The 17,310-nt window shown below is 30.6% G+C and overlaps 3 protein-coding genes across 6 annotated transcripts in view; all 3 read left to right on the top strand.

Moving 5' to 3' along the window:
• The first annotated feature begins 1,490 nt into the window (after nucleotides 1-1,490).
• LOC105457652 (arrestin domain-containing protein 3-like) lies at nucleotides 1,491-3,773 on the top strand. The gene is made up of 2 exons (XM_011702447.1): nucleotides 1,491-1,694; nucleotides 3,414-3,773. The coding sequence occupies exons 1-2, from the start codon at nucleotides 1,577-1,579 to the stop codon at nucleotides 3,611-3,613; spliced, it is 318 nt and encodes a 105-aa protein (XP_011700749.1). The 5' UTR covers nucleotides 1,491-1,576; the 3' UTR covers nucleotides 3,614-3,773.
• A 4,161-nt stretch (nucleotides 3,774-7,934) lies between these two features.
• Nucleotides 7,935-12,210, top strand: LOC105457649 (arrestin domain-containing protein 2-like). 2 transcript variants are annotated; one of them, XR_975422.1, is made up of 8 exons: nucleotides 7,935-8,472; nucleotides 9,352-9,501; nucleotides 9,824-10,035; nucleotides 10,194-10,382; nucleotides 10,742-10,941; nucleotides 11,092-11,240; nucleotides 11,728-11,853; nucleotides 12,171-12,210. XR_975422.1 is itself a non-coding variant. In XM_011702440.1 (7 exons), exons 1-7 carry the CDS (start codon nucleotides 8,292-8,294, stop codon nucleotides 11,763-11,765), a joined length of 1,119 nt encoding a protein of 372 aa, XP_011700742.1. In that variant the 5' UTR covers nucleotides 7,935-8,291; the 3' UTR covers nucleotides 11,766-11,989. The 2 variants fall into 2 exon arrangements, 1 of the variants encoding a protein (XP_011700742.1); XM_011702440.1 differs by lacking the exon at nucleotides 12,171-12,210 and having other exon boundaries at nucleotides 11,728-11,989.
• Nucleotides 12,211-14,492: 2,282 nt separating this feature from the next.
• The window catches only part of LOC105457650 (arrestin domain-containing protein 2-like), a 6,287-nt gene continuing 3,469 nt past the window's right edge, over nucleotides 14,493-17,310 (top strand). The window contains exon 1 of one of the 3 annotated variants that reach the window (XM_011702442.1): nucleotides 14,493-14,813. In XM_011702442.1, the coding sequence (XP_011700744.1) occupies nucleotides 14,696-14,813 (118 nt within the window). In that variant the 5' untranslated portion in view covers nucleotides 14,493-14,695. Of the gene's footprint in view, nucleotides 14,814-16,593; nucleotides 16,744-17,310 lie in introns of those variants that run through there. The other 2 variants (XM_011702441.1, XM_011702443.1) reach the window with 2 other exon arrangements.

Below are 17,310 nucleotides of genomic sequence, written 5' to 3'. Positions count from 1 at the left end.
GTCTTTTTCATCCGATTTCAAATATCATTCGAGCATACGTGAAGCTAGTAGTATCAAAGACCGCCAGATAGCAGACACATCCAGTGAAAGTATCACGCATTGATATTCGCAACTCAAGCAATAAACTTTTTCTGTTACAATCTGCAAATAGTTATAAAATAAAACTTACAATTTGTAAATATTTTCATTTGAAATAGTAGTTTTTGAGATAAAAGAATTTCTAAAGCTGTTTGTGACCACAATCACTATGTATCTTTAAATAGTTATATGGTATGTTCCATGAGTCGCGTGTGCGGTAGTATTAATGAAAGCATGACAGGTGACCTTTAAACTCTTAGATCTCAAAAACTACTGATTGAAATAAAAATTATATACACATAGCTAATTGTTTTACTTAATTTTTGGAGAACTTTCTTGCTATAGTATTTTGATTCGCAAATTTTGAAATACTCTATGTATATACACATGTTTATTAGCAAATTTTTAATGCAATTTTAAAAATCTACAAGACATTTATTTATGCCAATTAAGATAATCAAATGTCTTTTTAATATTTTATATAATATGCAAAAATCATGAAATTACACATTATATATACATATATATATTATACAAAACACATTACACGTAATGAAAAATAAAATTAATTAAAGTACTTTCCCTCGGTAATGAAATAGCAATATTCTGAAAATGTTTGATTGTTTGTGCTAAATATCGAACGCAATGAAAGCAATTTAATTCAATTTAGGTGATTCGTTTTCGCAAAAGAAGGTATGCATATAAATAAACTAATCATTTTGTGTTCTCTTGTAATTATTATTGAAATTAATAATCAATTGGCGATTGTTAAAACGAAAAGTTAATTATTTTTTATTTCCATGTTGGCAGAGAACAAATGGATTCTAAAGTCACTAAATAGTATAAATGACGTAAGACTTAAAATAATGAAGAAAAAAATACTTATATTATATTTCAAAGATTTTTATTTTTGTTCCTAATTGGCGCATAACGCTTCACAATAATTTTGCTATAGAAATGTAAAGAATTTACTATAAAGTACGTAGACATTCTTCGAGCTTTCTTTTGCTAGCTCTCTTGTTTTAGTCTCCGGCAGCCATCCGTAACTTGTTATAGGAAATTAAGGCTCGTTCCTATAGCAAATTAAGATGGTTCGATGTATGCCAGTGTGCAGTTTATTGTGGTTTGTATCACCTACGAGTTCAATCTGTGATACTCCATTCTTAAAAATAGATCAATAGAATTCTGTACAAAATTTCGTCCCTCATTCGTATATCTGCTTCATATATCTACAAATATGAGTTCAATAAAAATTGTACTATAGTTACATCAAAAGAGATATTTGGAAATGATACTTTAAAGAAGATGATATTAATTGATTACGTATCTTGAAGGCGATATAATTTGATTAACGTTTTCATAGTGGGGAACGCCGATATAAAATTACTTGATGTTTTCAAGTTCTCACATCGGTCAAGTATAGTCATTCTGTTACATGTCAACTCGATCGCTCAAGTGAGCAAAATCTCGGTTGGCACAAGTGCATTGCGACAGAAAGATGCCGTCGTTTAACATTTTTCGTATTGAGTTCGATAAACCGAACAGTGTTTACAAATCTGGCGAAATTGTTAGTGGTAACGTTATTATTGATTTGGCAAAAGAAAAATTAGCCGAAGGTAAATAATTTAATTAATCCTCTTAAAAATAAAATCAATCAAAACTATTGTAAAATTTATACGTGTAATTATGTTTCTCACACACACACACACATCCATCCACGTGCGGAATTACAATAAACTCATCTTGTATCTATACTTTTTTGTTGTTCTTTTATCCAGTTTCAAAAAACATAAAAATGTTTTAAATAAAGAGAAAGAGAGAGATTTGGAAAAAGGTACGTATTCAAAACGCGCGAATAACGATATTAGAGCGTTAACATGCTATAAAATTTAGCGTATAAAATTTTAGAGATAAATGCGTTCTGAATACGGATCACAGAGTTTTAAAAACCATCTGAAATTATATCTAACTTTGAATAGAGGTTTCGACATAAATGAAAATTTACAATTTCAAAATTATTACAATTGATATTTTATGCCTTAACAAATATAGAGTTTATTAATTCAGTGGATTTTTAATGATAATAATAAAAAGTTGATAATAAAATGTGTTGATGAAAATTTTATGGCTCACTGGATTGGATATTTTTTGATAACGCATTCAGAATCATTCTGATAATAATCTTTAAAATGTAGAATATCTTTTCCTGCAGTGTAATATACATATATGACTTTAATGATAAAATTATTATTATGTATTTTTTTCAATAATATACTCAATATATCAAAATTTCATGAACTCTCTACAATCCATGGTTTCACGATCATAAAATAATTTAAATGTAAGTAGATGTATGTGCTTGAACCAATATACAAAGCTTATTGTAATATAAACGATTGTAATATAAACAAAGTAGCAAGTAAATTATATTTATTTAAAGCTTCTGTTCACTCACCACTATCTCAAATTGTGATGTCAAAATAAAAATAAAAATAAAAATTCTTGTAAAGAAATTAAAATGTTTCAATAAAATAACACTTCCAATCGACGAGATTTGAGTTGTAAAATATATATCAAAAACTCTTCTTTTATTTTGTTAATTATCTATATATTTCAAAATAAATTATGCATAACCAAAAACAAAATAAGCTATGTATATATTCTAGCCATAGCTAAAACATTATATATATAATTTAACTTCTTTTCGAAACAAAAAGATAACTTTTGGTATATTTTATATCAAATTTATTCTGTCTATTCTATCAATTACAAAAGATTGTTTCATTGGAAAATATTTCTATTTGAATATACATATTTGCAAAAATTATATATAGATGCAAGAATTTTTATTGTGTATTTTTTTACTTCTGACATCACAATCTGAAATAATAGTGATAAAGAAAAAAAAACTTTAAATTATTCAAATTGCCATGTCTCCATAAAATTGTTTACATTTGTATTTAATTTTAATATATCAATTGACGCATGCATATATTTTTTGTAATATTATAGCACTACAGACGCGCACTTTGCGCGCTCTATTTAACTGCACTTTACTTTACTTTTTACTATTACTTACAATTACACATCAATCTCAATACATATAACTGTCAAAAGTCAATGCAATGACAGTCGCTCACAAAGTTAGCGCAGTGAGAGAACCAATATAAGCGTCGCGGAAAAGAGTCAACAATAATTTCGAGAATAACAATATATTTCGAGTTAACATACCTTTTTTTAGATAGGAGGAGAGGAGAGGAGAGAAAAAATGCATGATTTTCTTGATTCATTTTTACATAAAACTTTAAGATAATCATTAATCTGTCTTATTGTAGCACTAATATTAACGGCTAAAGGAGAAGCTAAGGTCAGCTGGGATGAGACATCGAGCACAACAGATAGTGACGGAAATTCTAGAAGTACCACTACTACTTATAGTAGAAACGAACATTATTTTAGTGTGGACATTTTGCTATTAGAAAACTATGACGGTAATATATCATCTATTAAAAGATTAAACATACATCGTGACTGAAAACTTTAGAATACATTATTGTACTTATGCTAATACTCTATTATATTTCTTTTCATAAATATTCTTTATTCATGTGTGCACCGTGAATTCGCGTGAAATGAATATGCTACGAATAATCGCAAATTAATCGTCGAGTGTAACAATGTAAATAAAAATAAATGATAATGGAAATTTTTAAGTTATACAAGTTAGACTAGAGTACCAAAAACATATTTGAATATAAAATGAGATACAATTTTTTATAATTCACAATTATATTAACTCTGAGTTATGTTTAGAGTTTTTATTTATTTCGGATGGAAAAGTGCATTTTCCTGTAGGATTACGTAAATATCCTTTTTGTATCCAACTACCTCGCAATATACCATGCAGTTTCAAAGATAGTATTGGTTATATTAGATATACGATGAAGGCGACCATTGTTGAATCATGGCGATTCAATCATGAATGTAAAGTTGCATTAACCGTCATTACGCCTTATGACTTTCGTCGTGATCAGTGTGTGAGTGAAAGCTGATACTCCAAATTTTTATTATTATTTCATTATCTTAACATTTAAAAATCAGTGTGTACGAGATATGTAATTATTTTATAATTACGTTACAGTCTCATCCAATATAATTGTATTAAAAATTAATGTTTTATATTAGAGCGGCATATCCGAAAAAATAAGTCTTCCTTCTCTTGGAATTTTCTCTTACTGCTGTCATCTCAGCTGTAGTACAGTAAATGCACATGTTAAAATACCAATGACAGGATTTCTCCCGGGACAATGGATCGAGGTATTCTTCAAGTTAAAGGATACTGCAGTCGTCGCTGCATTGGAGAAAATTTGTGTTAAATTACAGCAAGTAAGTTTGCAAATAATTAATGACACATGCCCAAGTAACAGTATGCAGTATTACCTTAGAAATAAAGATCAGAATGTAAGTCAACTTTAAGACAAAAATGACAAAAGCGTGGAAAACGAATACTTTGAAAGAAGCGTAGAGATAGAATATAAAAGATGAAAGCCTCTTTTACATTTTACTGATTCAACTTACACTTCCAAAAAGCTTTATTCTGTCATTCTCTTTTTTCTTTTAACTTACGCTCTTTATTATCGTCAAAAAAAAACTAACTCGATTGGCCAGAATATAAATTTAATTTTATCCTGCAATAATTATCTAATTTTAATTTTTGCTTACAAAGTCCCTCGAGTATCGCACGAATGTGTCGAGAAAATGCGTCCGAACAACTGTGGCATCTGTGTATAAACAAATGCAATTGGATAAAGTCACTGATTTTACGTTACGTATACTTATTCCATCGACACCACCTTCGGAACTGGAATTCTGCGATATAATTCATCTAAAATATATTCTGCGTATCGGATTTCACAGTTCCAAAACGTACGTGTGTATACACACACACACACACATATTTATATATTTATATATATATATATATATATATATATATATATAATATAAAGCAACTGTACTAAATTAGATATATTGTAATAATATGATAATATTTATGTGCTCGATAATCGTTCAAAAATACAACAATCTAACAACAGAATGCCTTTACGTTAATTCTTTCATTATGTATCCAAAGATTATCAAAGAGTATCCAATTTTAATTGGAACAATACCACTGCAGTATGTATCATCGGCTCCGGCAGCTTCAATTTCTTCACCTATATTTCAGTATACATCAAACAACAACGTGATTACAGAATCTAATATAATATGAGGTAAATTTTATTCAAATTCATTATCGATAATCGAATTTCTTGATAATAAAATACTCAATCGATTAATTTCACCGAATCTACATCTTTGTTATATAATAACATTTATTTTTCTTCTTAAATAATGTTCTAAATAATTTGTAAATATAAAAAATTTTTATATTTTATTTTATTAGAGATATTCTATTTTTAATAATTTATTACTTTATATATTATTTACTCTATTTTACTCTACTTTTTCATCATTTAAGAAAAAAATATTTCAAACAATAAAAACCTAACAAGATTCCCCAAATTAAAAATACGTAAGTAAGTAAGGCAGATAGGAATAAACGTGATTATTGATACGCACTAATTGATTTATATGAAATTTACGTTATTCAAAAGTCAACATTATAAAATCCAAAAGTTTGCATTCTCATTAAAAAAAATTAAGATTCTCCGTCCATTCAAATAGAACATACAAAAATATGAATTTTATTGGTACAAAGAGAAAATCGATTTCGCGCCGTCTAACTTACAAAGCACACTGGTCAGCACAGTACCATATGAGTATATGAAATTAATACTCAAAAGCCACCAGATAACGAATACACACAGCGAATTCAACAAGACATTTATTGATGCACAATATTGCAATCTTGTTTGCTAGAAATAATTCGTGTTACGCACACAGAAGAATTATCTTATTTGATAATCAACCGCTGAATACGAGCAATTGCAACAAAAAAACTATTGCGCAATTGCACAATTCGCAAAGGTGGTTTAATAAACTCATACAGAAATGTTCAACACACACGCGATGCAATTCCACATAGCTTCAATTGACTATTTAGTAGATCTGACAGATGAAGATAATATCATTTGAAAGTAGCGCATTCCTAACGATTCGAAGAAGAATAAAAATCTGTCGCTTGCAAGAGCAAAATACTTTCAACAGAAGCTGACGTACGTAATATCTACTCTTTATGAGCAAAAGTACCTTTCATGGTCATTAAAATAACAATGTATTTCTGCTCCTCATTATCTTAATAAAGTGCAATTATTCTCTCATACAGGAGTTCCTAAAGTGTGGATTACGATCCACTAGTGGATGGCGAAAAATTTTAGAATGTTAAATTACACTTTATTATCTTGCGTAATTTTCAAACTTTAAACGTGGTGCGTATCAAAACGCGTTCGAAATGCTCAAATTTAATAGATTAATAAAAATATATTTTATTTAAAAAGTTAAAAAAGAGGAGCAGTAAAATAATAAGTATAGTCAATTTCCACTCCCCCTTCCCCCTAACGCTTTTTCATATCTACTACAATTAAAAAGTTCGTAAACGGATTTCTTTTCTAAAAAGTGGGTCGCGATGATTCACAAAAAGAGAAGAAACCCTGCTCTGCTACATTCTCATACAAACATATACTCCCTACAACGAAGACCGAGAAGAAGAAGACTTCTCTCACTGCGAGACTGCCGTAAGGAATACGCAGGACACATATCCCGATGACGTTTACAGTGGGGTGCTGATACGAATCACCCGCCCACGACTCGACGCTTGTCGGCGTCGGCCTAGCCGCAACAGCGACAACATGTTCAGTCAGAATATGCGGTACCAACATCGCGAGAAGAGTCGCGGCCGACGAACGTTAACTATCGGATCAGTTACAGTGTCGTTTGCATCAAGTCGCATTCCTCACTTCGAATCGCGCATCGATCATCCGACGTCGATCTTATTCAGTAATACAACGAAATATCTTGGCAGACTCGCCAATGCCATCGCATGAAACCCTTTCGCATCAAATTCGACCTGCCGGACACTACTTACGCGCCCGGTGAGATCGTCACCGGCGACGTCATCGTCGAACTGGCCAAAGAGAAAACAATCCGAAGTAAATAAGCGTAAGGCACGTATGTACATACATATATGTTAGCAATTTTAAAAGCAATTTTAAGAATCTACAAATCATTTATGCCGGTTAAAACAATCAAATGTCTTTTTATTATTTTATTTAATATGCAAAAATCGTGAAATTACACATTACACGTAATCGATCAAATTAATTGAAATATTTTTCCTCGGTAAGAAAGTAGCAATATTTTGAAAACATCTATATTGTTTGTGCTAATTAATATTGAACGCAATGAAAGCAATTTAATTCAATTTAAGTGATTAATTTTTGCAAAAGAAGGTATGCATACAAATAAATTAATCATTTTCTGTCCTCTTATAATAATTATTATTGAAATTCATAATCACTTGGCGATTGTTAAACGAAAGACTAGTTATTTTCCACTTCCATGTTGGTAGAGAACGAATGCGTTCTAAAAGTCACTACTAAATAAACTGACGTGAGACTTAAAATAAAAGAAAAAATATTTATATGTTTCAAAGATTTTTATTTTTGTCCCTAATTGGTCGAATGATGTTTATCTACTATTATTTTGCTATATAGAAATATAAAGAATTTACTATATAAAAGTAGACATTCTCTGAACTCTCTCTTGCCCAGCTGTCTTGTTTTAGCCTGCGGCAGCAAGTCCGTAATTTGCTATAGGAAAGGCTCCTATAGCAAATTTAGATAGTACGATATACCTATATTATACTTCGACCAGTGCGTAGTTTCAGTGCGTAGTTTCTTGTGGTTCGTATCAGCTACGAGTTTCAATATGTGATACTCCATTCTTAAAAATAGACCAATAGGATTCTGTTTAAAATTTCGCCCCATATTCGTATATCTGCTTCATATATCTATAAATATGAGTTCGATCAAAATTGTACTAATTACGTCAAAAGAGATATGTGGAAGTGACACTTTAAAGAAGATAATATCAATTGATCATGTGTTTTGAAGGCGACATAATTTGCTTAACGTTTTCATAGTGGAGAACGCCAATATGAAACCACTTAATGTTTTCAAGTTCGCACACCGATCAAGTGTAGCCCATGTCGCATGTCTACTCGATCGCTCAGTGCGAGATCCCAGTTGTCACAAGTCCATTGCGACAGAAAGATGCCGTCGCTGAACAATTTTCATATTGAGTTCGATCAGCCGAGCAGCCATATTTACAAACCTGGCGAAATTGTTAGCGGTTACGTTATTATCGGTTTGGCAAAGGAAAAATTAGCCGAAGGTAAATAATTTAATTAATCTTCTAAAAAATAAAATCGATCGAAACTGTTGTAAAATTTGTACGTTTAACTATGCTTCATACACACATAAACACACACATCCACGTGCGGAATAAACTCATCTTGCATCTATCCTTTTTTTGTTGTTCTTTCATCCACTTTCAAAAAACATAGAAATGTTTTAAATAAAGAAAAAAGAGATTTAAAAAAAAATACGTATTCAAAATGCGCTAATAATGTTATTAAAACGCTAACACGCTATGATATACGTTACGTGCTATAAAATTTTAGAGATGAAAGTGTGTTCTGAATACGGATCACACAGAGTTTTAAATACCATCTAAAATTATATCTAACTTTGAGCAAAGGTTTCAAAGTAAATAAAAATTAACAATTTCAGAATGATTGCAAACGGTATTTTATGCCTTAATAAATGTAGAGTTTATTAATTCAGTGGATTTCTAATAATAATAATAAAAAATTGATAATAAACGTTCGTGAAAATTGTATGACTCACCGGATTGAATGTTTTGATAACACGTTCAGAATCATTCTGATAATAATCTTTAAAATGTAGAATATCTTTTTTTTGTATATATATATATATATATATATATATATATATATATATAAATATAATTTTTTTTCATATATATATATATATATATATAAATATATATAGTAGTGGTAAGGAAATAGAAGCTTTAAATTATTTAATTATTCAAATTGTCATGTTTCCATGCAATTATTTACATTCGAATTTAATTTTAATAAGTCAATTGTCATGCATATTTTTTTTTCAATAAATGCATGATTTTCTTGATTAATTTTACAAAATTTTTACAAAACTTTAAGATAATCGTTAATTTTTCTTATTGCAGCACTAAAATTAACGGCTAAAGGAGAAGCTAAGGTCAGCTGGGATGAGACATCGAGCACAACAGATAGTGACGGAAATTCTACCACTACTACTTATAGTGGAACTGAGCTTTATTTTAGTGTGAACATTTTGCTGTTAGAAAGCTCGGACGGTAATGTATCATTTATTAAAAGATTAAGCATACATTGTGAATGAAAATTTTAGAATATATTACTGTATGATATTACTTATGATAATACTCTATTATATATTTTTTTATAAATATTCTTTATTCATGTGTGCATCGTAAATTCGCGTGACATGAATGTGCTACAAATAATCGCAAATTAATCGTCGAGTGTAACAATGTAAACAAATATGATAATGAAAATTTTACACAAATTAGAATATTAAAACATATTTGAATGTAAAATGAGATAGTTTATTATACTTCATAGTGAGGGAATTATATTCACAGATTTTATTTATTTTAGATGGAAAAGTGCATCTTCCTGCAGGATTGAGTAGATATCCCTTTTGTATCCAATTACCTCACAACATACCATGCAATTTCGAAGATCGTGTTGGTCATGTTAGATATACGATCCACGCAATCATTGTTAGACCATGGCGATTCAATCATAAATGTAAAGTTGCATTAACCATAAATACGCCTTATGACTTAAACATTCGTCGGGAGCAGTGTGTGAGTGAAACCGATGTTCTAAATTTTTATCATCTTATTATCTTCACTTTTGAAAATCAGTATACGAGATAGTTATTTTATAACTAACTTACATTGAAATAATTGTATTAGACGTTACATTCAAATAATTATTAAAAATTTATAATATTTTATATTAGATCGGCATATCCGAAGAAATAAGTGAAACTTTCTCTTGCTGCTGCTGTCTCAGTAGTGATACAGTAAACGCACATATTAAAGTACCAATGACAGGATTCGTTCCGGGACAATGGCTCGAGGTATTCTTCGAATTAAAGGATACTGCAGTCATCGCTGCATTGCAGAAAATCTGCGTTAAATTACAAAAAGTAGGTTTGCATTTTATGACCCTTGTCCAAGTAACAGTATGCAGTATTACTTTGGCGAAAATAAAGATCGGAATGTAAGTTAAAGAAATATAAGAGAAGAATAAAGAATTATAAGAAAGAAACCTGAAAAACAAATAAACATTTTGAAAGAAGCATTTGAAAGAAGAGGAAGATAAAAGATGAGAGATTTTATAACATTTTACTGATTCATTTTACACTTCCTAAAAGTTTTATTCTGTCATTCCCTCTTTTCTCTGAACTTCGATCTTTATTTTCGCCAATAAAACCGAATCGATTGGCCAGAATATAAATTTTATTTATATACAATAATTGTCTAACTTTAATTTCTGCTTACAAAGGCCCTCGAATATCGCGCAAATGTGTCGAGAAAACGCGTTCGGACAACTGTGGCATCTGTGCATAAACAAATGCAATCGGATAAACTCACTGATTTTACGTTACGCATACTTGTTCCATCGACACCATCTTCGGAATTGGAATTCTGTAATATAATTAATCTAAAATATATTCTGCGTATCGGCTTTCACAGTTCAAAAACGTACGTGTATATACATATATTTATGTATTATATAAAGCAACTGTAATAAATTAGATATATTGTAATAATGTGATAATATTTGCGCTCGATAATCGACCAAAAATACAACAATATAACAATGGAATGACTTTACGTTAATTTTTTCATTAGGTATCCCAAGATCGTCAGAGAGTATCCAATTTTAATTGGAACAATACCACTGCAGTCTTTACTATTGACTCCTGCAATTTCGGCTTCTCCACCTATACTTCAGTATACATCAAACGAAGAAGTGACTGCAGAATCTAATATAGCATCAGGTAAACCTTATTTAAATGCATTATCGATAAATGAATTTCTTAATAATAAAATACTCAGTCGATTAAGTCCACTGTAACCAGTCTGTTACAGTCCACCGAATACATTTTTGTTACATAATAATATTTATTTTTCTTCTTAAATAATGTTCTAAATTCTAAATAATTTGTAAATATAAAAAATTTTTATATTTTATTATATTATATTCTATTTTTAGTAATTTATTACTTTGTATATTATGTACTCTATTTTATTCTACTTTTAATCATTTAAGAAAAAAAAAATTTTTTTACATATCCAAATAGAGTAGTAATCAGAAATTATCTCATACGGACATTATAAAATTTCATAATTTAATTATTTGTTTGCAAAAATTATTACAAGATTGTGATTCAAGTCTAAGAATTTATCAGGGTATAAATATATATTAGTATCTAATATATACATATATATATATGCGGATTCTTTTGTTTATTCTGTAAATTCTAGCTCCTCCATTGTATGAAGAATGCTACATGAAGCGTTAAGTATCAAAACTTTACAGGAATTTTTCTACTTATGGGCATGGTACAAATGAATCCTTTGCACCAAAATATCCAGTCTTCAAATTTGCACGTAAGACAATTATATTAAGTCAATTACACGATTTTTATCAGCTACAATAGTGTAAACTCGGTATATACGCCGCGCGAGGATTTACGTCAGAAAAAATAGAAGAAGTGAAACTAATTTTCTCGCAACCACTCTGTTACATGCCTTTATGTTATATTAGTATTGTGTTGTGATTTCAGTTTTTTACTGTTAATATTTACGAAATTATTGTAAGTTAAATCGATTTATCACTGTAATAAGTAGCGCAATCATAAGTAAGTTTTTAATAGGTGCGGCGTATATACCGGGTTTACCCTATATTATCAATATTTTACTTGCAGATCCGTCTAAAAAATAAATCATCTAACTTGACAATTACATCTCAAATTAAAAATGTCTCCTCTCATTATTAATATTTTCTATCTAATTTTAACTGTTGATTTGTAATAAAAAAAGAAACATTTTGAAAAATAAAAATTTTAAAAGTCTAAACAAGTTCACATAATTTTTAACGTAATTTTTGTACAAAATGTATTTTTGTGTATAAAAAGTGATACGAAATTAAACATATTATTGCATATAAATAAAATTGCAATTATTGCATATAAATAAAATTTATATTCTGGCCAATCGATTCAGTTTTTTTTTGGCGAAAATAAAGATCGAAGCGTAAGTTAAGAGAAAAGAGGGAATGACAGAATAAAGCTTTTAGGAAGTGTAAAATGAATCAGTAAAATGTTATAAAAGAGACTCTTATCTTTTATCTTCCTCTTCTTTCAAACGCTTCTTTCAAAATGTTTTTATGTTTGTTTGTTTTTCAGGTTTCTGTCTCATAATTCTATATTCTTCTCTTATATTTTTTTAACTTACATTTCGATCTTTATTTTCTTTCACATTGCGCACGATGTCCAAAAATTTGCATTCTCGTTAAAAAAAATTAAGATTCTCCGTCCGTTCAAACAAAACATACAAATATATGAATTTTATGGTTACAAGGAGAAAATCGATTTTGCGTCGTCTACCTTACAAAGCACCAGCACAGTATCATATGAGTATATAAAATTAGTAGTATCAAAAGCCACCAGATAGCGAATGCGTACAGCGAATTCAACAAGACACTTATTGGTGCACAATGTTGCAATCTTATCTTTTCGAGAGATAATTCGTATAACGCAAACGGAAGAATTATCTGATAATACATGGAATCGATTATCCTCCCCCCCTCTATCTTTATTTGATAATCAACCGCTAAAGAATTGTTGAATTGCAAGAACCATTACGGAGAAATTGCAGCACAATTCGCAATAGTGGTTTAATAAACTCGCATAGAAATATTCAACACACGCGACGCAGTTCCGCGCAGCATCGATTGACTATTTAGTAGGTGTGACGGATGAAGAAAATATCATTTAAAAGTAGGGCATTTCTAACAATTCGACGAAGAATAAAAATATGTCGCTTGCAGGAACAATACTTTTAACAGAAGCTGACGTAAAACTTTGTGAGTCATCTAGCTTTATCGTCCAATTATACTGTTTCAAAATAGTTGAAAATTGTCAATTCTATCTTGACAGCCCTCGAGGGCTGATAATCTTCACGCAATTATGACGTATAGAATGATGACGTAACGTCGTTGCACAACGTACGAACACACGACGATATCGGTTCTCCGTAATGCTCTGTTGTCATTTCAAAGAATTCCATTTTTATCTAGCTGTACAACGTCACACAAATCGCGTATACAAAGTAATTACATTCTGTACAATGACTCACGCTTTTTAATAATTTATGGAAAGTAATTTAATGTAGCTTACACGTGGGGACTATTACTGAATGACTCAAGTGCTTAGAAAAAGTTTCACGCTTCGTTCCTTAAGATTTAATAAATATATGTATATTCATGTTTGAACATCCATGTACTCTAAAAGTTGCATTAAAACCTATTACAATTTTTTGTGCAATAGATACAAAATGTACATTTTGTTTATCTCTCGTTCAATATATCATCCAAGTACAAGTTGCCATTCTTAAAATTAGTAAGAACATTGTCTTCTGTCAGATGTTTTTGCTATTCAAAGCAAAAGTACTTTCCACAATCGTTAAAATAATGCCACAATGTATATTTCTGTTCTCCATTATCTTAATAATGCAATTGTGGATTGCGAGCCAGTAATGGATCGCAAGCCGATGAGTCGCGAAAAATTTTAGAATGTGAAAAATTACATTTCATTACTTTTACGTAATTTTCAAACGTCAAACGCGATGCGTATCGAAACGCGCTCGGAATGCTCGGTTTAATAAATAAATAAAAATAAATAAAAATAATTTTTAATTTAAAAAATTAAAAAAAAAGAAGCAGTAAAATAAAATATAATATATAGTTAATTCCCACTCCCCCCCTCCTCCCTCGCTTTTTCATACCCATTAAATTAAAAAGGTCGTAAATAAATTTTTTTTTCTAAAAAGTCGGTCGCGATAATTCACAAAAGTATGGGAAACCCTGCTCTGCTACATTCTCGTACTGCCAATAACGAAAGACCAGGAAGAAGAAGACTCTCCCCACCGCCGGACTATCGTAAGGAATACAGCATGGCACGCACCCCGATGACGTTTACAGTGGGGTGCTGATACGAGCCACCCGCTCATGACTCGACGCCTGTCGGCGTCGGTCTAGCGACAACAGCGGCAACATGTTCAGTCAGAACACGCGGTAACGACGTCGCGAGAGGAGTCACGGCCAAGCGTCCCATCGGATCGGTTACAGTGCCGTTTGCCTCCAGTCGTATTCCCCACTTCGGATCGCGCGTCGACCGTCCAAGGTCGATTCTACTCGGTAATACAGCGAGATATCTCGGCAGACTCGCCAATGCCGTCGCTGAGGATCTTTCGCATCGAATTCGACCGGTCGAGCGCTACTTACGCGCCCGGTGAGATCGTCACCGGCGACGTCACCTTCGACCTGGCTAGGGAAAAGACAATCCGAGGTAAATAAGCGTACGTAAGGCACGTGGCTCGGTGGCTGGCAGACGCGGCACAAGGCAGTATCGAACGATCGCGCCGCGCCGTTGCGTCGGTGCCGTCGTCGCGGCGCCCACAGGAGCGTTCAGGCGCCAGTGAGCGCGTTCCCAGTGTGTGTATGTGCGTAAAAATGCGTCAGTATTGCGATACCAGGGCAGGATCGTGAAAAAGAAGAGACATGCTCTCAAAGAAATGTGCCATTTTAATCGCTCGTGATGAACAAATACTTGAATGAGTTTCTGGATAGAAAAAATCGAAGAAATCGACAAGATCGATCAAAGAGGATCAAAGAAGAAGAGAAGAAACGGATTTAAAAAGCTCAAAATTTTGCAGCTTAGTAAAAAAAAAAGGAAAAAAGGACAGAAATGAATCTAATTATTTTTGAACGAAAGCGCTAATCACGTCGCAATGAAAATTGATAAATAGAGAAGTTTCTGCATTATAATGGAGCGCAGTCATAATCAAATATCATTAATTAAATATCACTTTGTGGATTTTATGTGTTTTTATGTGGTATTTATAGTTTTCATGTCTTCGATATGCCACCAATATTTTTATTTTTATTTTTATAATAAAAAAAAGTAAGATGATTTTCTTTCGTTGGTTGCTAATTGTTCCTGTAGAAATCTATACACAGAGCTCTGTCAGCCATAAAACGCCCTTATCGCAGATGACATCATTCGACAACAAACACTGAAACCACATGGGCGAAACGTGACACATTAAACGCTCATGTTGAAAGCAACATTATGAGATCTTTCTTCTGCAAACGTCTAATCACTTTATAAAAATAAATTAATTAAATAAAACTTGCTTATTTAATGCTAATGCCGGATGCGAATGAAAGAAATGTCAATGTTGGAAGTATAGCTCAGTTATCGATTCGTGTTATCAAAAACGATGTCACGACAGTAAGCAAACAAAGATTCGCTGAAATTATCTTACTCTCGTGTGCAGCGTTTTATGAACAAGTCATGATTATCAAAACGCATAGTACATTATCTGATGGATAATATTGGACCATAATATATACCAAAACATATTTTCCAAAACTTCCTGTTATCGCTCGTATGTGTATACTTAAATAGCGCTCAAATTATAGAACATTATTCCTTATAAGAAACTCGAAAAGTCCTAAACCATTTTTCAATAATTAATTCTATTCCTCGTCGAAACTTTTTGTTTAAGAAAATGCTTCTAACGAAAGAAATATAATTTTTAATGCAACTTCTAGCATGTAATATTCAACATGAAGTATTTACGTGTCGTAATAATGCGAAAAACTTTCTTTTATATTAAAAATCATATTTCTTCCGTCAGAAGCATTTCCTTAAAGAAAATTTTGACAAGGACTAGAACTAATTATAAAAAAAATTATTTAAGACTTTTCGATAGTTTCTTACAAAAGAATAAAATATAATTAGTGGGTACTATTGTATTATATTTTGTAAAACAATTTATTATATTATACTATGTATGTATATAATAATTGCAGTTTAATTAATCATAAAATTTTATCAAATATTCTCACCTACAAGTTTTTAAGTGCTTTAATAATAATTGCAGTTTAATTAATCATAAAATTTTATCAAATATTCTCACCTACAAGTTTTTAAGTGCTTTAATTTCACTTGAACGTGTACTTTGCAATCTACGTTTTCACAGATGTAAACAGGCTAAAAATAAATTTATTTGGAAGATAATTTTCGCTTGGCTACCGTTATAGTAGATGGCCGAAAAGGACGTACCCAGAAATAGCAATATACGAAATCGTCCGCGTCGGTTCGAATGTTTTCGTAATTATTTTTATATCAGCTGTAACTTAAGCAACACGTTAATGCCACATGTCTACAAGTATTATTAATACATTTCAAATGACATTGAACTTTGTGAGAAGTATGTCATAATGCAGCATTGTGATTACTAATGCGCAAGTCTTTTCTGTATAATCTGTATACAAAATTAATAGAATTTTTTTTCGAAAAAAAAAATTTTTTTAAAAAGAATCTCCTCATTTCTGAAGAATTTCAAGAATTATTTAAATCTGTTCAAATTACTTTTTCAATTTAATTTAATTATTTTTAATAATCTTTATTTTAATAGAGATTGAATTAACTATTTTAAAAGAGAGAAATAATCAAAGATGATTACTGTAAAACAAAGCAAGAACTGAAAATTTCTTTCAATAATATTTATGAAAAAAATTAATAGAAATAAAGAAAAGAGATTTATTATTTTTAATATAATATATTTTACTAGAAAGCATAAAAACTAAAAATGCCGATATTTCTCTGCTCATAGCGCTGAAATTGTGAATTTCAAGAATTATTTAAATCTGTTCAAATTACTTTTTCAATTTAATTTAATTATTTTTAATAATCTTTATTTTAATAGAGATTGAATTAACTATTTTAAAAGAGAGAAATAATCAAAGATGATTACTGATCGGAAGAGCACACGTCT

This window comes from Wasmannia auropunctata, unplaced genomic scaffold (assembly GCF_000956235.1).
Source record: "Wasmannia auropunctata unplaced genomic scaffold, wasmannia.A_1.0 LD335186.1, whole genome shotgun sequence".
NCBI lineage: Eukaryota > Metazoa > Arthropoda > Insecta > Hymenoptera > Formicidae > Wasmannia > Wasmannia auropunctata.
This window is presented reverse-complemented; position numbering and strand designations above follow the sequence as displayed.

What these genes read in the sequence shown, in the direction of transcription:
- LOC105457652 (XM_011702447.1), top strand. Translation starts at nt 1,577, where the DNA reads ATGCCGTCGTTTAACATTTTTCGTATTGAGTTCGATAAACCGAACAGT. An exon ending in AAAAGAAAAATTAGCCGAAG is followed by an intron (nt 1,695 to 3,413) that starts GTAAATAATTTA and finishes GTCTTATTGTAG; the next exon opens with CACTAATATTAACGGCTAAA.
- LOC105457649 (XM_011702440.1), top strand. Translation starts at nt 8,292, where the DNA reads ATGTCTACTCGATCGCTCAGTGCGAGATCCCAGTTGTCACAAGTCCAT. An exon ending in AAAGGAAAAATTAGCCGAAG is followed by an intron (nt 8,473 to 9,351) that starts GTAAATAATTTA and finishes TTCTTATTGCAG; the next exon opens with CACTAAAATTAACGGCTAAA. An exon ending in TCTGCGTTAAATTACAAAAA is followed by an intron (nt 10,383 to 10,741) that starts GTAGGTTTGCAT and finishes CTGCTTACAAAG; the next exon opens with GCCCTCGAATATCGCGCAAA.